Source organism: Neltuma alba, unplaced genomic scaffold (genome assembly GCF_004799145.2).
Source record: "Neltuma alba isolate B1F8T4 unplaced genomic scaffold, ASM479914v2 tig00012095_pilon, whole genome shotgun sequence".
Taxonomy (NCBI): domain Eukaryota; kingdom Viridiplantae; phylum Streptophyta; class Magnoliopsida; order Fabales; family Fabaceae; genus Neltuma; species Neltuma alba.
Window position 1 is genome coordinate 547,778 of NW_021636652.1, and position 25,489 is coordinate 573,266.

The 25,489-nt window shown below is 31.4% G+C and overlaps 3 protein-coding genes across 3 annotated transcripts; 2 read left to right on the top strand and 1 right to left on the bottom strand.

Moving 5' to 3' along the window:
* The first annotated feature begins 300 nt into the window (after positions 1-300).
* On the top strand, positions 301-3,365 carry LOC114722514 (PHD finger protein ALFIN-LIKE 1). The gene is made up of 5 exons (XM_028908562.1): positions 301-546; positions 646-678; positions 1,232-1,454; positions 2,363-2,483; positions 2,894-3,365. Exons 1-5 carry the CDS (start codon positions 456-458, stop codon positions 3,143-3,145), a joined length of 720 nt encoding a protein of 239 aa, XP_028764395.1. The 5' UTR covers positions 301-455; the 3' UTR covers positions 3,146-3,365.
* Positions 3,366-5,505: 2,140 nt separating this feature from the next.
* LOC114722505 (myb family transcription factor PHL7-like) lies at positions 5,506-7,647 on the top strand. The gene is made up of 6 exons (XM_028908550.1): positions 5,506-5,620; positions 5,728-5,813; positions 5,991-6,030; positions 6,146-6,203; positions 6,358-6,427; positions 7,195-7,647. Exons 1-6 carry the CDS (start codon positions 5,506-5,508, stop codon positions 7,645-7,647), a joined length of 822 nt encoding a protein of 273 aa, XP_028764383.1.
* Positions 7,648-10,116: 2,469 nt separating this feature from the next.
* LOC114722517 (probable 2-oxoglutarate-dependent dioxygenase At5g05600) lies at positions 10,117-13,326 on the bottom strand. Its single transcript, XM_028908564.1, has 3 exons — positions 12,782-13,326; positions 10,532-10,865; positions 10,117-10,414 (listed from the first exon to the last, which is right to left on the bottom strand). The coding sequence occupies exons 1-3, from the start codon at positions 13,273-13,275 to the stop codon at positions 10,160-10,162; spliced, it is 1,083 nt and encodes a 360-aa protein (XP_028764397.1). The 5' UTR covers positions 13,276-13,326; the 3' UTR covers positions 10,117-10,159.
* Between the last annotated feature and the right edge of the window lie 12,163 nt (positions 13,327-25,489).

Below are 25,489 nucleotides of genomic sequence, written 5' to 3' on the forward strand. Positions count from 1 at the left end.
TAACGAAAATTTGACTGACTTGTTAGTCAATTTATTGAGTTTGTGGATTTTACAACAAAGTTGGCATGAGATGATTATTAAAAATAAATTCAATTTATCATTCAAAAAAATAAATAAATTCAATTATATATTTATATGTGAAAATGCAATTAAAAAATATAAGGACGAATCGACTGTTGTCTATAGATATTAAGGACCAAATTGAAAATCCCAGACAAAATGTGTGGGTCAATGTATAATTTAATGAAAAGCTATAGAATGATCGTATTACTCAGACTACTCTCGTCTTCGTCATTCTCTGTTGCTTTTCTGGAACCGTTTTCCATATGCTTCTGTTCTGTGCCCCTCACGATCTCTTGGATCCGTGCTCATGATCTCTTGAATCCCTCCTCCACATTCAATTTGTGCTAGTATACTCATTTTGAATCGATTTGCTCAGATCTCTTCATCGTGTTATGGAAATGGCTTCTAGTCCTCGCACCGTGGAGGAGATCTTCAAGGATTATAGTGCTCGAAGAGCAGGAGTTGTTCGTGCTTTAACTCAAGGCACTCTATTTCTTTCTCTGTTTCTGTATTTTATTTCTTCAGTTTGATTTTGTCTGTGGTGGGTCTTAAAGTTGTTTTTCTTGTGTCTCCGTTTCTCAGATGTTGATGAATTTTATGGGCTCTGTGATCCAGGTAACGCGTAATCTTGGATCTGTATACTTTTTTAGTTTACGTAAATATTCTGAAGCTTTTCATTTTCTTTTCGTTACATCTTTTATTTCCTAATTTAGTTATGATGTTGCTTGTTTGTGTGTGAAATATGCATTCTTGGATTTATGTTAGAATTGATTTTCTCCCCTGGATAATTTGAGGAAATCAATTTTTTTTTAATAAAAATAAATGCCTAAAGTTTTGCGTGCCTGTTGTCCTGGGTGCTCTTGAAAATGTTCAAATTTGACTAAGCTTCGGTTTGCCCCATGACATTATAGTTCTAATTAGTGGGCTATTTACAAATTCCCTTGTTGACTTCCCTGACTGAAACACAGCATGAGATTTGGCAGAATTTTTGAACTATAATTTCCTTGAGTTTCTGCTCGACTCAGCGGAGAATGTTTTGGTGAATCCAAAAAGAATTGCAATTTCTTCATAACATATTGAAGCCCTGCCGTAATGCTCATTTAGATTTTTTGCTTTATGCATATAGATATGCCCCCCGTTAAAATTCAAATTATGTGTTTTGTTTAAGATAAGGAGAACTTGTGCCTTTATGGACATCCAAATGAAACATGGGAAGTAACTCTGCCAGCAGAGGAAGTTCCACCTGAGCTTCCTGAGCCTGCTCTTGGAATCAATTTTGCTAGAGATGGCATGCACCGCAGGGACTGGCTTTCTCTTGTTGCTGTCCACAGTGATTCGTGGTTGCTTTCTGTGGCTTTTTATCTCGGGGCCCGTCTTAACCGCAATGAAAGGTACAAACTATCCTTGATGGAGTCATATGTGTGGTGACAATTCCAGTGGTTTTATGGTTTTGTTTCTGTCAATGACATACTCAAACACTCTATAGCATGTTGGAAACATGGGCTATTGTCATGGTGGTTGGTCAGCATGAATTACTATAATCATGATTGATGTCTCAGTAAATCTCTTAAATTGGGGCAGCAAAAGGTCTCTTAACATAATTTTATTTTACCTGCAACGTCACATAGGGGTTCCCATACAAGTTTAATTATCTGAATGCTCAGTTATGTGACAAGAGTAGAAATGGTGCCAAGGTGAGTGGCCAACTCCTCCAAGGGTGTCTAACTGTTCGGGGCTTTCTTTAATTGTAATTCTAAGAACCACGTTGACATTGACAATTTTAATTTTTGATTTGAAAGGTATGCAAAAATGAATGTTTGACCTTTGTGAACTGGTTTTACATTCATTGTATAGACTTTAGCTGTTTCCGCTTTCCAATTAATAAATGAAACCAATATTGGAAGAAGTTGTGTGGGATTATTGAATTGAGAATGTTTTCGAGGGGGAGAATACCAAATTCTGTTGTACAAGGGCGAAGTGTTTTTCAGTCTTCCATTTATTCCAGATCTTTAAAGCCACTTAAAGTACCTGAAAGAAGGATATGCAGTTTCATTTGACTTATCATTTGTATTTTTAGATCATGTAGGCACTGTTCTGTTTCTCAGGTCCTTCTTAGTTTTTTGGCTATAGATCGCCCTGCGCTTTACTCAGGAACTAATGCTATTGGAATGGGTGTCAGATGCGATATATCTTTTGTTGGTGACATAGATGCGATATATCTGTTGTAACATTATCACATCTAATCACAATATTTCATATGGCTCTTCCCGTTGATAGTTACACTAGTTGTATATGGCAGGAAACGGTTATTCAGCTTGATCAATGATCTTCCCACTGTTTTTGAAGTCGTGACTGAGAGGAAACCATTAAAGGACAAGCCCACTGTGGACAGTGGTAGCAAATCTCGGGGCAGCACCAAGGTTAGTTGGATTAATATCCAGGCTCATATATAACATCCTTGAGGGTTAGAGATGAGCCTTTGGGGAATGATGAATTGATATGATTTGTTCTTAAATAATACTATAAAATTATGGTATTTGAAAGAACACTTAATGAGATCATAAACGGGATTTTTTGGTCAACAACCTATCCAAAAATTTAGTTGTTGATAGAGCACAATTGCATCATACGATCCATGTAGCCAATCCACCTAGTGGAACAAAGCTGCTGCTTGTTGTATTTGAAAGAATCTCTTTGAGGACTCCCGCGTGCTCCTCAGTTGGAAAAAAAGTATACATTTTCTATTGAAGAAGCTGATAGTAAACACTTGAAAATTGCATTTAACTTTGTATTTTTCCTGTTTGATGCAAACTTCTCCCTTGATTTTCAGAGATCAAATGACGGGCAAGTGAAAAGCAACCCAAAGTTTGCCGATGAAGGCTACGAGGAGGATGAAGATGAGCATAGCGAAACCCTTTGTGGTAGCTGTGGTGGAAACTATAATGCAGATGAATTTTGGATTGGCTGCGATATCTGCGAGAGATGGTTCCACGGGAAATGTGTGAAAATTACTCCTGCCAAGGCTGAGAGCATAAAGCAATACAAATGCCCATCATGTAGCATGAGGCGAGGTAGGCCCTAGGTGACTAAAGGCAAAAAATGATACTAGAGTCTGAAAATATTGTAATAGTGCTATATTTCTTACGAAAGGGCACGTAACAGGTATATTACTATGTTTAACTCGTAATTTCTGAGGGATATTAAGCTTGACTTCGGTGAGAATATTCAATAATGTCATATACACCGTAGAAATAGATTGTGATATATTCTAATTTGGTGGAGTTCGGATCCTTTGGGCACAAGATAGCACTTTTCCAAATTAATTCTTCCGTATAGATTGGCGTTCTTATCTGACCTTCAGCCAAAATGCATAGGAACGTATTTTACAAGATTTCACTTTGACGCTCCCCCAATCTCAACTTAAAAGTAATTGGTAGTATAAATTTCATGAAGACAAATATGTAAGATTCAATGCATATTCTTCTGTGGTCAACGTTGTTCGTTGACGTTGGGAAATCATGTCATGGAGCCTGATTTTGCAGGCTTCAAATTCGGCACTCCACTCAGATGATCGGGACATGCTCATCCTTAAAGTGATATTTAAACTTTCAAATATGAACTTAAATAATTTATATTTAATTTTGAGTTTAAATATAATCTTTTAACAGCACAAGAAAATGTGAATATTATGTTGAATTGCAAATGTCTCTGTTTTATTCACAATCAATCACTTGATATTTAAAAGTACATTAGACTTTTAACTAACTTAAATCGAGTTCAATGGGACTACACAGGCATCAAAAGTATGTAAACACGACTATATACTCAAATTAAAGCTTAAATTCGAGACTACTAACATTATTATTTTCGAACTTGAGTTTTGTGCCTGGTGATTTTTGTTTATCCAATCCAAACTACTTCCAAGATAATTGAACATACTCCTAAAGCCATAGAAGGATTGTCCGACTTTTTGTTTATTCCTGGGATATTGGAAATATTTCTTTGTTCTTGACGAACTGCGTCTTAATCATCAAATTCAGGATTCCCTAAGCAGTAAGAAAACTCTACTGCTTTAACTTCTTGCTGGAAAAAGTGCCAAAAGATGTGGGCTGGTTATTGCAGATGACGATTACAAATTCAAGTGATTAGAATGATGGATTTATAGTAATAAATCGCACTTTAAAACGAAGAGCCGACAGAGAAATGTACCATAACGTGTCCTTCACTTCAATTGTCACCTATCGGGATCTAAATCCTATGCTGTTGAGGGGATAATGACAATAAACACCAAAATCCTTGGTGTGGTAATTTAGGTTGACCAGCAAACTTGTAAGATTTTCTGTTTATATGCATCATTTATCGGCTATAGTCTAAAATTTTGTAAGATGTTTGTCATAGACAGAAGAGAACAAATTTTTCATATTTAAAAATATATATTAGCAAATAATTGTTTGCTCTGTTTTTTTTTTTTTGGTGGCAATTATTTGCTCTCTTTTTCATGTCGATATTGACTAGGAGTTCTTCACAAGGACAAGCTCACAGAATGAAAAATAGTGCTCGAGACCCAACTTTCATTCGCCAAATTTAATTGCTTTCTTACAACTTGCGGATATAAGTGATTTCACGTCCATATGAAGTAAATATATAAATATGTTAGAGAAATTTTGTCTCATAAAACAAAAAATTATTTTTTAAGCGCTTCCAAATATGGATTATGTGTGGTAATTTATGTCTGAAGGAATACTAATACTTGGTATTTAATACTTCCTCTGCTCTAAAATATAAATGCCAGTTGAGGAATTTGTTTTGATGTTAGATATAAAATCTCAATTCATTTTATTTCACAAATTTATAATTATTTTCCCAATCCTTTCTAATTGCATATATTGATAGTATTTTGATCAACAAGGGAAGTTTCTGATCACATGATTAAAAGGAGCATTTTAAGAAAATCAACACGACAACAACAAGTATTATTCCATTAAATAGAGTTGATTACATGGATTGCACGATTTCATTATGTTTTATCAGAAAACAACACATATTTGTTATAAATAATTAACTTAACTGATATTTTTAGTTTTTGTATATTAGTTATCTAACTCTTATGTTTAGAACAGATTGACTGTAGCATAAATTTTCTTTGATGAAGATAAACATAAAATAATAATATATTGTGCGTATAACTTAAAGAGAAGTAGTAGTATTTCAGAAGAGCCGGTTGGCCTTGGGACAACTGAAGACATTGGGCAGAATCATAATTGAGAAATTCATAGTGGGCATCGCCAAGCTAGCCTAGGTAATTACCTGTGTGTCTCCAACCATATATGTTACAAATGTTTTTGTCCTCTCTCTCTCTCTCTCTCTCTCTATAATGCTTGTACGTGCCACACAATTTAATCCCTTCAACTCAATCCGTCCAACAAGATCATCAGAGAAGCTATGGCTTCCAATCGCCCTTCCTCATCTGATGCCTCTGCAAAAGAACGCCTTCGTTGGACTCATCAACTTCATGATCTCTTCGTTCAAGCTGTCAACAGACTTGGTGGCCCTGATAGTACGTGTTTATATATGTGTGTGTGTGTGCGTGCGCGCTTTATTGTTAATTAATTTCTGGGTGTAGATGAGATAATATTACTTTGTGAATGTGGGTTTAATTTGCAGGAGCAACGCCAAAGAGTATAGTGAAGGAGATGACGAGCATGGGGGCATCTGGAATCACCATTTATCACGTCAAAAGCCACTTACAGGTTCCTACTATATACCATATACTCCTCCGGTTCTAAATATAAGACCCTTATACTAGTGTGTATAAAGATTTTATATTTAGGACCGGAGAAGTACTTAATTATTAATGTATAAAAAGAAGGTCCATTTAAATTAGTAATTAATAATTAATTAACAAGCTTCGTTTTGGATTTCTTCAGAAATACAGGATCAACAAGTTGATTCCAGAGTCTGCTACTAGTAAGTTCTTAAACTTCTTGTCAAATTGAGCTGCGTCGCTTGAAAAATCTTAATTCATAGACCAATAATTAATTCTTAGATTATTAATTAGTGATCTTTAACTTTTGCTGAGAAGGAAGCAAGCTTGAGAGAAGAAGCATATCGGACATACTGCCTAATTTCAGCACATTAGCGTGAGTCGTCAACGATTTATTCTTCTAATTTTATATATATGTTAATTGTCAATTATTGGAAATACCGACATATTCTTAATTACTTATATTATTTTAATATTAATAATGATTTTTACTTATTAGTTATTGCTTGTTCATGTTAAAATATAATCAGGACGGTGCAGCTAAAGGAAGCTCTACACTTGCAAATGGAAGTACAAAAACGCTTGAGCGACCAGCTGGAGGTACACACACACATATATTTTCAGAATTAATTCAATTTTTTATGTTGAATCTTTTCGGGATTTTTAATCATAATAAGAAGTTTATGCAACATTTTAAATTTTGCAACATGATATGGTTTTATTCAATTTTAGAAGAAAATATAATTGAAGGGAATATAATTAGTTTTTAATCTAAAAGAAGTAGTTTGATTATTAACAAAAAAATATTCCTGTTGGAAAAAAATCCCAAATATTTCTCTATAATCTTTTTGTCTCACTTGAATGCCAAAAATTTGAAATTAAAATAAAAATTATACTCCGTGACATTAAAGTTAAACAAAAAAAAAATGTATATAGCAGGTCAAATTAAATTAATAACAGCACAAAAACACAATTATTTTCACCTTGAAGAAAAAGAATATGGATTTTTGGTTTATGATAGGCTATAAAAACGAAGAACGCCTTATTAAAAGAGGAAAAAATCCATGTGTATGATCTCCACGCCTTGAAGATTTCAGCTTAAATATTATGATTTTTAGATAGAAGATATTGTAAATTATAATTTTAACTCAGTAGTAGTTTTCTTCCTAGAGAAATATAATTACAATTTTTTTATAAGTTTTACAACATAAATTTTTAGGATATGAATCTGTGAACATATTTTTCTCTTTACATCAACTGAAGAAACAGAAGTTTCAATAACAGTATATAAATCTCCCAATTGAATTTTTTTTTTAACAAAAATGCCTGGTAATGAAATTACATATTGTTTGGAATGGAATTGAAAGTTTCAAAGGAGCTTGAAGCTGAAAATGGAAGCTCAAGGGAGGTACCTGGAGAGACTGGGCCAAGCTTATCAGAACTCAACCATCTCCAGAAAATCTGCCGGCAATAGTAATAAGCTTCATAGAAATAATACTGCACCTACGACGACATCAATGCCTTGTCTCTCTGAGGAATCCGATGATGATGAGCCCGCTAGCTATGGTTCTAAACACAGTAATAGGTCCAACGTTGTCACACACAAAAAGCAGAGAGTCGTCGAGGATGATGATGATGATACTATTAGGGTTAATTTCCCAGCAAGTTTGGACCTTTTTGTTTCCTCTTCTTCTTCTTCTTCTTCGTCATCACTCACTCCAGAATTCTGCAACCAAAACTGGGACCTACTTCCTTGGAATCAGCTTGCAGCTTCATTTCATCAATGTCAATCACCTTTGGTTCCGAGCTTCCTGCTGTGAGAGAGAGAGGTTCGTTTGTGTTGTTTGAATAATGATCGGATGTTAAATAAATAAAATAAAGAGGGGAATATATATTTATATATATAATATACAAACACATATTCATGAAGTGACTGTAATATCTGTATATTTGGGACGTCTTTGCTTGAAGGACCCAGCAGAAGAAGAAGGAATGCTATATGTACTGTATATTATGACAAGAACTGTTTCAGCTTGATTAAAACTATTCCTTTTGCATATATATTATCCAAGAAAAAAACAGTAAATTAGCATCGAAATTTGGCGAGGAAAGTGATAGTCCTTTTTTGTGACAAAATTTTCAAATCCCACCATTAAATTCTGTCAATAATTAATTACTTTTTTAGTAATATATATATATCAAGAATTTTCAGTACACTTAGCGTAGAACTACCTTGACTCTCTAGTATAAAAGCTAGTTAGAATTAAGTTTTGTTCTAAATATAAGACATTAGTCCATTTTATCCCCATATTTATTATTTTTTATAAATTATCCTTTTTATTGCACGTATTAAAAAAGTTTATATCAAGAAGTGGTTACAATACAAATAATTTAAAAATATATTTTAGTAAATTACCAACACATAGATAACTATAATTTAATTAGTTTTCTTAATATATCCAAATTATATGTTAAGCAGCAGCAGGAGGTAGTAATATTCGCACAATAATATGAGGATATTATAAGAATACATCGATCAATACATCAATATATGATAGAAAATCTATAAAATCAATGTTATGAAATGGATAATTTATAAAACCTGTAAGCATTACAAGTAACAAATAATTAAACTCATGCACATGTATATATTATGTGAAGCAAATGTTTCCTAGTTTTCTATGTGCTTTTATTTATTTGGCCATCGACGTTTTTTCCTTCAGGCCAAAAAAATCTTTCACCTAAATTATATATATATTTTGAAACCCTTCAATTATATTTTATATAGACACGCATATCATAATGAACTAAAACGTGAATTTGCAGGGTGTGGTTCATGATTTGACAGCACATAGAGGATTCCATAATTCTCATACATATGTTTTCTAGAATTAGTGACTTTATTGAGGTGAATGGTTGGATTAGTATGGTTATAATTTGTGGTTAGTTCACACTTGGTCATTAAAAACGTGATAATTATTAGATGAAGCTTTTCCAATTAAATTAACTTCCATCGAATATTCTCTGAGTTTCGAATGTTCTCCTATACGTTACATATATAATTAAGAACCCATGGGACACACATGGCTGCCTAACTTCTTCTTCTTCTTCTTTTTTTAATAAATACAATTACATTATTTATTAATTTTGAACGATTGGTACAAATTATATATGATTTAGATGACAATATTCAATATCTCTATTCTATTTATTTACAAAACAAAACAACTTATGAAGCAATTTATTTTCACATGTATGCTTTCATTCTTCAGGTATGTACACATACGGAAAACGAGTGTGATTTTCAATTATATAAAGTATTCAATAATCCCCATGCAATATTGGAGTAAATACTTATAATTATATTAATGATCAATCATTGTACATAAAAACTTGGTACACAACACTTTGCAATTCCTATTTGACTAAAGAAGTGTGTAATTTTTGTTTTAAATTTGCCTTCAACAACTAGTAAATTTAAGACCAGACATAGTGATGAATATTAAGAGGAGATATAAATAATTAAACCTCTCACACAACTATTCTCTCTTGTTACACTTTATATGTACACATATATATACATTTAAATGGTTAAATTTGTTAATAAAATGGAGCGCACATATTGATATCTTTGGAGTTGTTGTTGGATATATAGGACCACTGAGTTGTTTAACTTTAAGGTCCACCATGTGTTTTATATTTTACTGACAAAAAAACAAAGAAAACGAAAAAGTGGCACGAGCTATATATGATGATGGTGGGAAAACATAGTGTTGGACTTTATTGTTTGCACTATTGTGTGAAGTAACACCTCAAAGGTAAGCCTGCCTATTCACCACCATTCAGCTTTAATTTGCACGTCTCTTTTTATATATCTCCTCCTTGTTTCTTGTTCTTGACTCTTATATGCTCATCACATTCCCTACATTTTCCTTCAAATTCACATGCAGCCGTAAAGCTTTACTCAACGTACCCTGCGGGAAAAGTACTATGTCGATCACCACCACCAATTCCATTAATTAATTTTCTTCCCTTAATAATCACGCTTTTCTTTCGTTTTGTGCTATTTAACTTCCATCCATTAATTAATTAATTGCATATATAATATCATATACCCGAGCTAATTAACATATTTGTGTCTTAAGAAGCATACATCAAGATGATTTTTTACACATACAGTTGAAACATACACATATTTTTCATAAAATGAAATATCAGAGTAGTACAACATAGAAATTTTGGCTGGATGGATAATAGCAATGCAAGAGCTAATTTCATTGTTAATGGGATATATATGGATGGAAATATCATAGAATTATTACAAATTATTACTTAATTATTATCGCAATTCATCAAAGACTGAACTTGAGATTTGCCATTAAGTCCTTTGGTCCTAATGAAGGCTCTGTACTGATCAAAAGTCATTGGTGGGTAGAGAGGCGGCCTTTCCTCAGTCACAAGCTCCTTGGCTGGTTCAATCACCACATCACTCTTAGGGTTATAGAAGAAAGCCAAAGATACCCTATCACTCTTTGAGTTCACCACAACCTTGTGCTCCACACTTTTGTATATCTCATTGCTCACAATCTACACAAATACACATCGATATCATCACTACCAATATCAATATCATCTTTTATCAGACTCTATGCAATGCACGAGAACATTTAATTAAGAGAAGGAAAGATGGAGATATATATAGACCTGAAGTTGGTCGCCGAGGTTGATGATGAAGGCATTAGGGAGAGGTTTCACAGAGATCCAACGGTCGTCTTTGCGAACTTGGAGGCCAGAGACATGATCATCAGGAAGAAGAATAGTGAGACCTCCTGGATCAGAATGTGGTGAGATGCCAAGTGTGAGATCAGGTTGTGGGCACTTTGGGTAGAAATTCACCCTCAAGCAACCACCAATCCCTTCTTCTCCTCCAAATGCATTCAGAAGATAATCCTCTTGTAACCCTAGATTCCTTGACATTATCTTCATTATCCTTCCTCCTAGCTTCACCACTTCTTCTCCATATTCATCGACCACTTCCCTACACCACCAACAAAAAAAAATATTGATTTAGATAATGTAAATATGTTAATTAATTAATCCACGTCATTAATATGTACAGAATTGATTCATAAAAAAAAAAAGGAAAAGGAAAAGGAAAGAGTAGTGATAAAAGATGATGATATGTAATGGTTGGGTTTGTCTTGTTCTTGACAATATCTTATCTATATATAGACCAACATGTGCTTTTTGCATTCTGTATTTGGACACTTTTTACTCTTTCTTTATAGCCACCTGTAAATGTGATGTGCATAGACCACCACATGAATCTCTCAGAAATAAAACATGCGTTTTGAATATCTGGTAGGAACTTAACCGGTAAGATTTAAACTACACAAACTTTGACCATCAATATTTACAGAATATATATAATGTGGAATTTGATCTTTGAACAGAGCATATAGACGTGTTAATTGCCGCATTAATTAGGTAATTTTTATTAATTAATCCTGTTGATTATTTGACCTACTTTTTTTCGCAAGCTGATGTTTCGTAAGTGCTTATAATTATTTTTTTAACCACGTTTTGCATGGCTTTTTTTTTAAATTATTACTTGGCACCACGTCATTGGTAGGTAGACTTTCAGGATTCCAAAGTTGAACCTTCCATCTCGTGAAGAAAGGAGTTCGGTTCTCTGTTGTAACTTGTCACTATCACATAAAGCACGATATATATTATATGAATTAAAAAATAGTGATTTTGCAATAGATTTTATATTTTATATTAATCTTAATATTAATATATTGATTTTTTAATTTTTAATATTAAATTATTATGTTTTATGAAAATAATGTCGCAAAAAAAAGAAGAAATAAATGAAATATAAACCATCAAACCATAATCCACACTTACTACTGCTACTTTTTGGGAATTAGAGAGGATTCATTTTAGTAAGAAAGTACTTGGTTGTTTCTTTTTTAAAAAAGAAAAATGAAAAATACAGAAAAGCTTTGGAATATCACATTCTGACAATGAAAGTTAGGTCGGCCTCATTTATTGTCCACACGCCTTCTCCCATTTGACGGGTCCTAAAAGCTTTTGAAGTTTCCACTTTTGTGACTAATGCCCCTTTCCTGCCACTATTTTAACCTAAAATCTTATTTTAATAAATAATCACCTGATTCTAAATATAAAACGTATTCTATAATATAAATTATATTATAAAATATGTCTTACATTTAAGATTTGAGAGAATACTATATACATAAACACGCTTAGAAAAAACTTTTAAGTAAAGTTGAATCTATTGAAAATAAATTGATAGATAAATAAAATTAGTCATAACTTATTCATATACACGTCTATTAAAAACACGTTGAAACTAAATCTTGGCAAAAGAAAACATATCATCATTATATTAATTAATTAGCCACTAGCAAGATGAGATGTAAAAGTTCAGAAATATATGTAGATGGTAAACAAGGAATTGCTAAGTGAAGTAATCCAACAAATAACTTTTACCTTGAAGGATTTCTTTGAAAGTAAAACAAGAAAGAGAGAATTCCAATGTGTCCCCACATGTGATGTAGAAGATTGAGAGATTTGGATATGTAAAGATAAGGTGACTTTACTTTCCAAGAAGAGTCATAGACACATGATAAGTTTTCCAAGAAATAGGCATATTATCAATTGTCTATCTACATATCTCTTCGTTTTAACAGTATCTTAAGATCCTTTGTAATTGATCCATATGTTTAATCTCTTTCATGCAGATGTGTGATCTAGAGAAATGCTGGTACAAATTTCTTCTCTTTAAATTAAAGTTTATGCTAATCTTTTTTATTATTATTATTATTTTGGAGGGGGAACGCATATCTAGTATATTTATCTTTATCCATAAATATGCAATGAACTGTACAATAAACATAATTTTCTTTTTGTTATATAAAGCAGTACCTGAGAGATGGCGGAAGAGCAGGCCACTTAGCTTTGTTGCGAAGAGAAGCAGGCATGAAATGGAGGAAGAAGTAGTCACTCCAATCCAAAATGGCACCCTTTTGGACTCCCAACCGACTGCCGTAGCCCTCATAAGTCGCCGGAGAATTGGCGAACTGCTCTTTCTCCTCCGCCGTCTGGTTAAAGAACTCGCGCCACACGGCCCTGGCGCTACTCATGAGGTCATGCCTGACGCCGTGGTTGACCACCTGAAAGAAGCCCCAGTTCCGGCAGGCCTCCCCCACGAGGCGAACGGTCTCCTCAGGGTCACCACCGAGGTCGACGACGGGAATGTTAAGCTCATGAGATAAGGAAGCATTGTGATGACGGAGAAAGGGGGCGGTCGTGGTGGGTGGCTGAGAGATGAAACGTTTCGGGATGGTGGTTAAGCCACTGTCGGCTAAGGCCTGGACTCGGATGACAGGCTCAGGCCATGCTTGGCAATCCATCATCATTTTGGAGAGGGAGAAGAGAGAAGAGAGAAGACAAAGAGGAGAGTAGCTAAGTGAGGAGAAGGTTTGTGTGTGATGAGGAGAAGAAGGAAGGTGAGGGGTATTTATAGGCGAGGGAGGGGAGGGAAGGGGGGACTTCTTAATTTGATGATATTTTCGGCGCCGTGAGAAATTGATTTGCGCGTGGCTCTGCCTAATCACTATTAATCACCTTGTCCATGTAACCCTCAATAAAAACAAAATTTGGGAATAGAGAATGATCAAAGGAAAAAGTAACTCACTATAAAATATTATTTCTTTTTACTATTTTTAAAAGTTTTGTTTCATATTACATTCGATCCTTAGAAGATCTCATTCGACTTTTATTTTGATTCTAAATATAAAATCTCAATTCATTTTATCTCTTATATTTACTTATTTTTTTTCAAAATAGTCCTTCTAATAATAGTAGTTCTAGTCAATAAATTTGATTAGTAAAGATATTTTAGGAAAAACAATACTTATTTATTACAAATAACTATTTTAACTTATTTTTTTAATTTACTCAAATTAATCAACTAACTTTTATATTCAGGACCGGGTTTAGTAGTGTTATTTCCTCTTTTTATTTTTCCCTTGCTTCTCCCTCCACCCAAACATAGAGTAAGTGCCTCCATGAAGTCAGTCATTTCTATATGTCTTTTGCACAAGTGCTTTTAAAATTAAAAAAAATTAAAAGGGTAAAAGTATTGACAATTTGAGGCTATATGAGTAAGAATACAGGATCAAACTTACGACCTGTATTTCAAATCATTGCGTTGCGTGTATGTTTTATAAGTATTTGCTTGTGTGAAACTAATTACAAGCATGACAGATTATAATTACTAGTAAAATAGTAAGTGATACAATATATTTATCATATATTACCACTAATTATATATTATTGTTGTATTCCTTAAATATTATATTATGACCTAAAATAAATTTTAAATTAAAAATAAAATTCTTCCTTTGATAAATTGACAAAAATTAAATTAAAACGATACTAAATAAATATTTATGGACCTACTTTTTTCTTTATTTCAATACATCATATATAGTCACCTTTGCATAATTACAAAAAGTTTGCATCTGTAAACAAATTCTATGCACATTTTGATTAATAGAAAAATTAAATTTTTTGGCTTTATAATTTTAATTCACATATAACCCAATCCTTAACTTTAATTTTATGGAACTCAATTCCTATAGTTTTAAATATAGTTGTAGAAGGCCAACAAAAAATTTTAGTTATAATATAGTCTTTGATTTTTTACTTGATGAAACTCAATTTATACATTTTAATCATTTAAAAGAGTATTCTCTTTACTTTAAAGAATAAAATTATGTAATTTAGAAAGATTAGAAACTAAGTTTTAAATAATTAAACCTATAGAAAGAGAGTTGTTGTAAATTATAGTTTAGGTTCTAAGTTTGAACGGAGTCAAAACTAGCCAAATCAAAATTATATAGAAGAACCAAAAAATTAATTTTACCTTAATTTTTCACATGGTCACTTTTCCTTTTTGTTACCGGCAGCATATGAGAAAATATGGCTCTAATTTTGCAATCCATGTCTACCTTTGAAACGATTCTAACATGAATTTATTGTGTGTTAAAATTTTATAAAAATGTAAAGTTGGGGTAATATGAGAAAGGAAAATATTAAATACGTGAGGGATTGTGGCCGACTTAAAAAGATTAGAACCGTTGGATTTTGAAATGATAGAAAGGGACGGCTCAGACAGAAGTGAAACGATGGTGCCCCCTCGTTGTTCATGCTTTTTTTTGTAGTTATTGGAGGAGACTATACTGCCATTTTACCAATCATTTGAATTATTTTCAGCCCAAAAACCATCAGATATATTAATTATGTTAAAATTATGCTTCTATAATACATAATACATATAATTTATTTTAAAAACAAAAAATCTCAACTTCCGGAAAATATTAAAAGTTATTCCATTTATATGTTTGCAAAACTCTTTAAAAAATAAAACATGACAAAAATATTCCAAAAGATAATATTTACGATTAATGATCAAGATACTAAATCTGATCGTTTTGCTAAGTCTTTCTTTAATTAAATGACCAAAAAGTTAGATTTAGTAATAACACGTACGATATGACTAAATCTGATCTTTTTGGGCATTTAATAATTAAAGCTAATTATGATGTGAGTTTTGAATAATCAGTGAATTGCATTGTATATGTAGCTTTTCTTTGCTAGATTCTCATATATCTACTATCTTCTACGTAAGATAATTTTCTCTTTGAGCCGATTTGACTCATGAATAATATTCTATCCCATTCTTAATATATATAAAAGTAGGTTAATTAATTTATAAAGATTAAAAAATTAATTAACTTGATTATTTATTAAAATCACGTATTAGTTTTTTCTAAAATATCATTTTTTTTATAATTATTTACATTGGAATTATGCGCCACTTGATGAAAATCATTTTGGTATGTGCAAACCATAGAAATAATTTGAACATATCTATATATTTAAGAGACAAAATGCATTGAATTGTTATATTTAAAATTAAAGTAAATTTTTTTAACCAGCTATTATATTTAAAATATTTGGCTTCGTGCTGAGAAGTGTCTTTTTTTTTTTCAGTATAGCGTGGGTAGCTTTCACTTTTTTTTTTTAATTTATTGTAGTGGGCTGGTTTGTTTTGTAAAGAAGCAAAAGTCAAACTAACATCTAACACTCTAGCTAATTTTAATAATCACTTGAACTAAGAGCTTTCCGCCACTTTCTTCAGATCCTAGAATCAATAACTAAATATGTTGTTGATAGTATGTTTAATTGTGAATATTTAAAGTTTGTAAATAATTATGAGGTGCAAAGTGTAATTAGGTGGAACGCATATGACATTTTTTATTGTTTGTATGGGTAGTTCATATTAGCAATTAAATATTAAGTAGTGGCAAGTTGCCAACAAAACAATACACAATATTATTAATTATAATATTAGCTGTATTAATTATATCAATTTAAGTTACATGTCTAGTGGAACTAATGGAAATAATTAATTTGATTTGTGTCTGAGAGGCTGACATTTAATAATTAAATCTGATTCCGTTAACTTATTGTATTTCCATTGAAATATTTTAAAAAAATCACAAGAATTAAATGATATATTATTTAATAAATTATAATACAATAAGAGCCATACAAATGTATGAAAATATAGATGAAATTCACTGTTTTATACATATAATTTTATTCATTTCCTTTTTTAATCTGCAATGTATGAGATCAAGTTATGATTTGAAATGACTGGACACATGCTTTTCACAATAAATAAAAGAAAAGAAAATAAAAGAAAACTTGAGGTCCAAATTAACTGGACAGGTGGGACATCAAAAGAGAGATAATCTAGTTGATGAATTTAATTAAATTAAATGAGGGCAAGTGGGTAGTTACTGGAGGTGGGCTAGCCTAGCTAGCTGGTGGCAAGTTTGCAAATTGCTCACATTGCATATTGGCATGTGCATATATATACATGCATGAATCATCCTTTTTTTTTTTTATAATTTTGCTTTGTTTCATTATATGATTGCTTCATTCATTTATTTATTTTAGTATTTCCCATGTGAGTCAATCTTGATCTCTCTTTCCTCTTTTTCTAAAACCAAAAATAGATCACCGAAAACGAAGAAAATAAAATCAAGTTAATGGTAGCCTATGAGTACCATTTTGCCCGTTGACAAACTAATTAATTACTTGTTTTAAAGGCAAATTAATGATGTTTAGTGGATGGATCTCCAAGAGCGCTGTGTTATATATGCATCGTTAGTTTTGTACTCCTCCGGTCATTAATATAGAACCTAATTGTTAAGTTGATTTTGGTCCTAAATATAATACCTATTTTTCATATTTATCAAGTTTTTCTAAATTACCCATATGGATACTCCCTCAACCATAATCAAGTAAAAGAGGGAGGGAAGATATTAAGAAAGATGATTATGATGTTTTAAAAAATATGTCATATTTCTTATAATTAATTAACTTACTCAACTTTCTTAATTTTATCAAATTAGTTAAATAAGTCTTGTATTAAAGACTGGAGGAGTATATGTCCAAGTTTTAACAACTATTTTTAGGTTAATATTATTGTTGGTTCTCATGAGCTAGCCGCGTGATTTTTAGTTTCTTCATGAGAACTTGTCCTGGTCAGAACCGAAGCTCATTATAATACAGGGTCCCATGTACTTTGAATGATTAGTCTTTGTGGAACTATAAGAATCAGAAACTACGATTTAAAACTATAAAAATTGAAAACAAAATTTGATCAAACTATAAAAACTAATAGTAATATTAACCTTATTTTTTAGCGTAAAGAGTAATATGAAGAAAAAAAGTAGTTTAATGCCACATAGCTCAATTGGGCTAAATCAAGGTTGAAAACAATTAAACTTCTATCTTCTCATCTTTCCCTGCCTTTGTGTTACTTTCTTAAGTCTTTAATATAAAAATTATTTCATTATTTTAGGTAGATTAATAAAGTCAAATAAATTATTTAATTATAATAAATTAAATGTAGCGTAATCTTTTAAAAATACACAATATATAACATTAAAAAAATAATGAAAACTTCATCTATTCACTTATTATTTATTGAGCTATTCTGGATCAAAATTTATAGACTAAATTAATAATTGAGGAAAATCTAAGAAAAATATAATTTTTATTAAAAAACTAATGATTTGATCATATATATGTGCTCTCACATAAGATTTAGTTATTATTATTATTATTATTATTATTATTATGATTATTATTAATCTAAACTAAACCGTGGATTGATTGCATAAAATTGATAGGGTTTGTCATTAAAAAGTGTCTGCTGCTACAAGAGTCGCTGTTTAAACTTTAAAGCACCCATCACAATTCGCAAGAGGAGAATAGGAAATAAGAATGCTAAATATCCACACAAGAAAAAGGGAATTTTCAAATTTAAAACAGTAGTAGGTCGATGGTCACGTGAGTTTTAAGGGGCCTCGCACGTGACACCAATTGGATCAGAAGAAATAGGAATGTTTCCCACGTGACAGCACATCTCAATTCTCAGCGCATCATCCTTCCATGTCGGCAAATACCTGTCCCTTTGTTTCTTTTCTCTTTCCTTTTTACTTTTTCCTTTTAATTCAAAAAGGCAGCGTCTATTACTCTATACCCTAGCATATGCTGTATGCCTGTACTTTAATATCTGGGCATGTATTTTGAGTTCTCACAATCACAGGTCTTTTGTTTTTAAATTTTAAATATAAAATTTTTTTACTTTTTATTCTAATTATACGACATCGTTTGTAATTTACAAACTATATATTATATTTAAGGGTGGAGATAATAATAAATTTTAAAGAATGGGAATATATAAATGTATGAAGATTCAGAAGTTACGTGAGGGCAATGAACTCCTTCACTGCCGCTCCATTTCTTCGTCTTTACGGGTAGTGGTCCACTGTTGCCTGCGCATGAGTGCGTGACATGTAAAGGCACTCTGCCCAGACAACAAGTGTTGGAAGTCAGGAATTTATGGCCCGCTTGGTTCTATGGCACGAAAACAAACTACATGTTATTCTAATGTTATGAACAGGAGTTAGGTTGAGTAAAATAATTTAATCCTGATTTCAATCTTAATTAATAAAGATGCCCACTCTTAGTATATGATAGTGTATCGAGCATAATCATCCCCAATAAGAAAATTCTTGTACTTTGTAAAAATATCTATAATATTTTAAAATGTCCTAAATCAGTTAACTGAATCTTATATCAACGTTAGAGAGAGTAATATAAAAGGGATTATATCTTGTAATGCTTATTGCTTTAAGTAGTAGGTGTATTAGGATTACACCAATAAAAATTACAACATGTAGGAATATGAGAAAAAGGCATTGTTTGCCCATGTTTTGTTATAATCCTCCTCGCATGGGCTACTGCCGCTCTGTTATTTATTTATTTAATTTCCGTTGGGGGAACAAAGATCCAGAAGTTTTTTTTAGGCATAGATATCATCTTATTAAAGGTAATTCTGTTTAAGACATTGTCGGATACTAAATTTTGGTAACTCTCCTAGTAGATATTCGAATCTTAATTTATCATGTTATGATGAACAAATTCTTTCAACTAGACTCAATTCAAATGGAAACTTGGAAATATGACCCCGACAGTATATCAAATATAATCGTCTCTAATAAGAGGATGTTTGTACTTAGTAAAAAAATATCAAATGCTTTTATAATATTTTAAAGTATCATGAATTAGTCAATTGGATCTTATATTAAGATTAGAGATAGTAATATAAAGAGGATTATATTTTGTAATGCTTATTGCTTTAAATAACAGGTGTATTAGGATTAGACCAATAAGAATTACAACATGTAGGAATATGAGAAGAAGACATTGTTTGCCCTTGTTTTGTTATAATCCTCCTCCACTTGACCACCCATGGGATATTGCCGCTCTTTTATTTATTTAGTTTCTGTTAGGGGGAAAACAAAGATCCAAAGGTTGTTTTTTAGGCGTAAGAATCTTTTTATTGGATATAATCTTATTTAAGACGCTATCAGACATTAAATTTTAATAACTTTCTTAGTAGAGATTCAAACGTTAGTTTCAATCCAAACTGGAACTTGGAAATATGACCCGACAAAGCCTAAAAACAAGGCATCCATGTTGTGGGTCTGGGCTCCGGGGATTGGGTGGGGCTGGGTGTCGGGACTTCAGAGTTTCTCTCCATACGTTGAAATTTGAAAAGGAATGCAAGGTCTCTTCAGTGGCGGACCCAGAAAACTTTAATTTGTGGGGGACCAAAACTTATGCATAATAATATTTTTTTAAAAAAAAATCATAGATGGTGTGTATTTTAAATTTATAAGAACGTACAAATCAAATTATCTCAAAATAATTATATTTATTTCTATTAATATAAACTTATATGGTAGTGAAAATTTTAAGGAGCAAATAGAATTTGGTCCCAAAAAAAAGTAGCAAATAGAATTATTTTTGGGGGCACAAATGAAAATTTTTATAGGAAAAAGGAAAATCTAGCAACCAAGAGTTTCATTTTCTCGATAATAAAAAATTAGATGGTTTTGTTTCAGAATTATGCATGTGGAGATTGTTTGATTATTTTACTGTTTGTAACTTCACATGAAATAATCATTACTGCTGCCGGTCCCAGTTATAAGACTAAACAAGAACTTATAATTAGGACCGGAGATAATATAATTTTTCTATTAAAGTAGTACAAAAATTAGCATAAACTTTTTGTGGAGATTGGCATGACCGTTGCTGGATGCTGGACATATCCATCTCATTGTCTCCCATCGACATGTATATTCCAATACGAGTTCAAGTTCAGATCATCTTCAAATTTTCAATTAATTAATTTATATAATGAAAAATTACTGTATTTCAATACAACATGCCTTTTTTTTGCCGCAGAAACACCAATTCTTTTATGGTGAAAACAAAACCTATTTATTTGGGGAATTGCAGACCGATCGACCTCATTATGAGTGATGACATTATACATGATATGGACAAAAATTAACTGTTATATGCATTAATTTTTTTAATAGGTTAATGATCTGGGGGACAAATTTGAACAAGGTAAGTGTGCTGGGAATTGTAAGAACAAGATTGAGATAGAAATAGTCTCTCTTTAAAAATTTTATTAATAAGAATAGCCTAAATCAGAATATTTATACTCCATGTATATCAAATTTACAAAAAAAAAAAAAAATTAGTACTTTCTGTGCATAAAAATTTATCAGGTGTTCTCAGTGATAAGTTCTTTAATGAATAATTTTCCCTCAATTTCCCAAAAAAATGAAGGGTATAAAAACGAGAGGCAAAACTGAGTATTATATTAAACATGCTTAGTTCTTTTCTTTCTTTTTTGGTCAGAAAACATGCTTAGTTCATTCCATAAGAATAGGAGAGTATAAACAAAAGGAAAAAGGCACGTATCCTATTAAATACAATATTATTTTAAAGTAATTACAATGAATGAAATACTATATATATATATATAATAATTTGAAACGTAAGTCTAGACTTCTAAGATACTCCCACCGGTTCTTAATATAAGACTTATAATTACACTACAAAATAGATTTTATATTTAGAACCGGAGGAGTAATAACATTATCCGCTAAGAATAAAGGCTAATATCTCTTGAAATCCAGAAGGCAGATACCACAATTATAGAGAGGGCATTCATAAATAAAAAATAAACAATTAAATCTCCAACATCTTATTTACTAGACTTACCACTCAAATCTAATTTCAACCGCCCAAAATTAATTTAGAAGATCTAAAATAAAATGAGCACTCCAAGATCATAGAAAAATGAGCATAAAATGTGCTAATGCCGACATTCACATCCCTCCTTTTCCATAAAATGTGCTCATTTCCAACCCCATCCATGTGCATGATTCAAACCAGTGTATTGGTCCCAACTACTAATAATTGTTACTTGACCAGTACCTAGAACTCCATATAATGGCGACGGAGTGGGAAGGGAACTAGCAGGAGCCGTGGCCCACAAATTTTAATTTCATCATTATTCATCACTAAAAGATGCTAGAATCATTTATACATGAAATATCACGTGATGCATATCTAGCTAGGATTATTATTAGGAAAGATATGTTGGAGAAACATCCTTTTCATTACTGTGTCACACCATTTATGAAATTTGGAATAACGTATCGGAAAAATTACAATAAGATCCTAAGAAAATAACATAATTACAAAATAAATTCTAAAGGTTGACAGACTTTTCTGTTGGTTGTGGAAAACCTAACAATTTGTCATTACAAACTGTTTAGATTGTTGTTAGAATTTGTTGGTAATTATTTTTCTTTCTTAAAATTTGACTGTAATTCCCATTAGCAGAAGCCAATAATGGTTTTATAAAGGGGATATCAATTCTGTGAATGTCAGAAAGTTTGGAAACTCTTTTCCAGTTTTCTTCATCAACTTTTAGTTTAAAGCATGTTCGTCTTCTTTCAAGCCACATTCTTGCCTCACCCTGCTAGGGTAAATATCTGTCCCTTTTTCACAGCACATCCTCCAGATACGCATTCTTGTCACAAGAAATAATCCCATAATAATCCTGTTATCTTTATCATTCTATATCTTTAACTAATCAATACCAGTATGTATATATATAATTCATAATAAGAATTGTTATCACAACTTTTTTTTTTAGCAAATTATGTAAAACGGACTTAATTAGCTTCAATGTTCATCATCACCCGAACGATCAGCATTGGTGATCACCGTTAATATCAAATTTGGATGTCGAGATTTAATATAATTTTATTTTTATACTTTTAAAAGTTTAACATTTTAATGTATTCGGAATTTAAATAAAATGATCTATTGATGGTCAGTTATTTAAAAAAATAATTTTTATTTAAAATTATCAGTTAAAAATTTTAAATCTAAATTATTAAAATTTTATTTAAACGATATCACTGTAGCTATGAGCATCAAAACTATTTGGGTGTAAAAGGTGGCATTTGCACTTTGTCATTTGCATGTAGTGATTAAGAGAAACTAAGTCCACACTATATATATAAACAATATAACAAAATGAATATCATCATATTAAATTCCTCTCGCGTACTTTAATTATACTTTGCATGCCTTAACTAATTTTACCCCAGCAAGGCATCAATTATATGTGTCATTTAATAAGTAATATTTACTTCTTATCTGTCGCATCACGAACGTAATATTAGTAATATTAAAAGTATAGATCTGAATTTAGATTTTAGTACTCCAACTGAATTTAGTTGGAATTTTTCTTAAATTTATTATGTATCAAGTTCAATTATAAATCATCATACATACATATATTTGTCGGTAGCATCTTATATAAATACTAGTATTTAATAATTAGTTAACTACTCGATAGCACGTTACTACGTGTTGACGTTTAAAGAGCTCACCTCAATTGTCGACGGCTGGTAATCCAAAATAAATGCATTGAACATCACAAATATTAATTTCTCATCAAACTTTATTGTTTGGAATGAAATATATATGAGTATGACTACGTGACGTTAAAGTCAATAGTGTTATTTATTAGTAAAAGTAAGTGAACACATCACACATGTCGATCAAGACTTCGTGAGCAAGTCCTACAAGTAACTTGATGATATAGAGAAATTATAGAGATTAAAACTCTTAAAATATGGTCTAAATAATTATAAAGCTAATTTTGTGAATTTAGGACTTATTTTCTTGGGAAATTCATGAAAAATAGTTAGAGGGTAATTTTTAATCCAAAATTTTTATAGATATGATTTTATGGGTAAAAAAACTATTGGATGGAAAGAATTCGCATAAAATTAAGAATTAATTTTTGGAAACACTCAATTGTCTTTGAGAAATAGAAAAGGATCAAGGTGTAAATGAATGAGGACTCTGTTTTTGGAAAATGCTTAAGAAAATAGAATAATCCTACTAGTATATAGAGGTGTGGTGTTACACGATTCTACCAATCAACAACATTTTTATAACTTTATATTATACGAAGGATATATACGTGTGTACTCACACACACAGTAGTTGGAAGTGGGATACAGATTGAAGTGATGTCGCCTCATCTCGTCTCAAAATATCTTATCTATCGAACTCATATTTTAGGGGGAGAATTTTCTTCGTATGTGACTCAACCTCGGATGAAATAATGTTTGTGATGAAATAGGTTTGGATATACGTGAAGGTTAGACCCAAATTAGTACTTTTCCGGTTTTTAATATAAGATCTAATTATTGAGTTGATTTTAATCCTAAATATAAGACTTATTTCTCATATTTATCAATTTTTTCTAAATTATCCCTATGGATACTCTATCAACTATAATTAAGTAAAAGAGGAAAGGAGGATATTAATTAAGAAATATGATTATGGTGTTTTAGAAAAAACATGTCATGTTTCTTATAATTAATTAACTTACCTAATTTCTTAATCTAATCAATTAATTAAATAGATCTTATATTAAGGATCGGAGGAGTATTATTTCTAAGTATTAGCCTGTCATATGTGTGTTTGAATTAATAAAGAGGGGAAAAAATGTCAGAGATACGGTTAAATATTAAAATTAGTTTATCATTATTGTTACTATACGATTCTTAATATAAAAATTAGTTAGAATAATGGATATGATTTTAAATATAAGACCTAAATCTATTTTGTTTTTTATATTTATTATTTTTTTACCAAAATAATTTATTTAACTTACAAATCATATGATATAATGTTTACATATTTACCAAAAAAAATTAGCTTACTTAATTATTCTCATAAATTAGAAGGAGAAAAAGGAGAGAGAGGAGGGCGAAGGGGTAGGCCTGATGGAAGACAACCAAAAATTATAAAAATTGGTTAAAAGTTGAGTGAAATGGTACATTATTTTGCTTTGTCTGGAGGGAAATTGAGGTGCGCATACATATACAATAAAGGTGATAGAAACATGAACCAAACCGATCAATAATAATATAAACAAATTAAATTTTCACGAACATGTCGATGTTGATTATTACATGTACATACATATGTTCCCTTGTGAAACACGTGGGTTTTAAGGTGAGACAGCGAATAAAAACATTTTTAAGAATCGTAACAAAATTGGCTTGCTCTTTTTTTCTTTTTTTGGGGATAAAAAGGCAAAATGATATATTAAAAGGAAATTACAATCAAGTCTCACATAAAAGAAATAATTACTAAAAAGTCCCAATAACAATCTCAACAGCCTATAATGACAAGTCCTATAGTGAGAATGACAATCTCTGAAATTTGTTTTTTAATTATTTTTTTTATTTGGGATCTCATTGTAATTTCTCCTATACTAAACATACGCACATGTGGTACAATATTACTGTTCAGATTGTGGTCGCCACCTAAGCATGACCAAGCATAGTGACATCCTCACATACACATACATGTGTATGTGTAACTTATTATTGTACTTCAACCTAAACGGGGAAAAAGGGTTCTTGTCGTGTGATTAAGAGTGGCTTAGTCAAAGTGAGCGCCTGCGCCTAACACAGTAAGAGATAACGTTTTATATTTCTCTTGCTAAATGATTTTCTTTCTCCCCTCCTCAACGCTACGTTTGGATGGAGGGGAAAATGGGAGCAAAAATAAGAGAAGGGAAAG

Bases quoted from the DNA above. Each gene is read 5' to 3' on its own strand.
- LOC114722514 (XM_028908562.1), top strand. From the start codon at position 456: ATGGAAATGGCTTCTAGTCCTCGCACCGTGGAGGAGATCTTCAAGGAT. The intron at 679-1,231 runs GTAACGCGTAAT...GTTTTGTTTAAG, and splicing joins TTATGGGCTCTGTGATCCAG to ATAAGGAGAACTTGTGCCTT. The intron at 2,484-2,893 runs GTTAGTTGGATT...CTTGATTTTCAG, and splicing joins AATCTCGGGGCAGCACCAAG to AGATCAAATGACGGGCAAGT.
- LOC114722505 (XM_028908550.1), top strand. From the start codon at position 5,506: ATGGCTTCCAATCGCCCTTCCTCATCTGATGCCTCTGCAAAAGAACGC. The intron at 5,814-5,990 runs GTTCCTACTATA...GGATTTCTTCAG, and splicing joins ACGTCAAAAGCCACTTACAG to AAATACAGGATCAACAAGTT. The intron at 6,031-6,145 runs GTAAGTTCTTAA...TTTGCTGAGAAG, and splicing joins GATTCCAGAGTCTGCTACTA to GAAGCAAGCTTGAGAGAAGA.
- LOC114722517 (XM_028908564.1), bottom strand. From the start codon at position 13,275: ATGATGATGGATTGCCAAGCATGGCCTGAGCCTGTCATCCGAGTCCAG. The intron at 10,866-12,781 runs GTACTGCTTTAT...TTGGTGGTGTAG, and splicing joins GCTCTTCCGCCATCTCTCAG to GGAAGTGGTCGATGAATATG. The intron at 10,415-10,531 runs GTCTATATATAT...GTATTTGTGTAG, and splicing joins ACCTCGGCGACCAACTTCAG to ATTGTGAGCAATGAGATATA.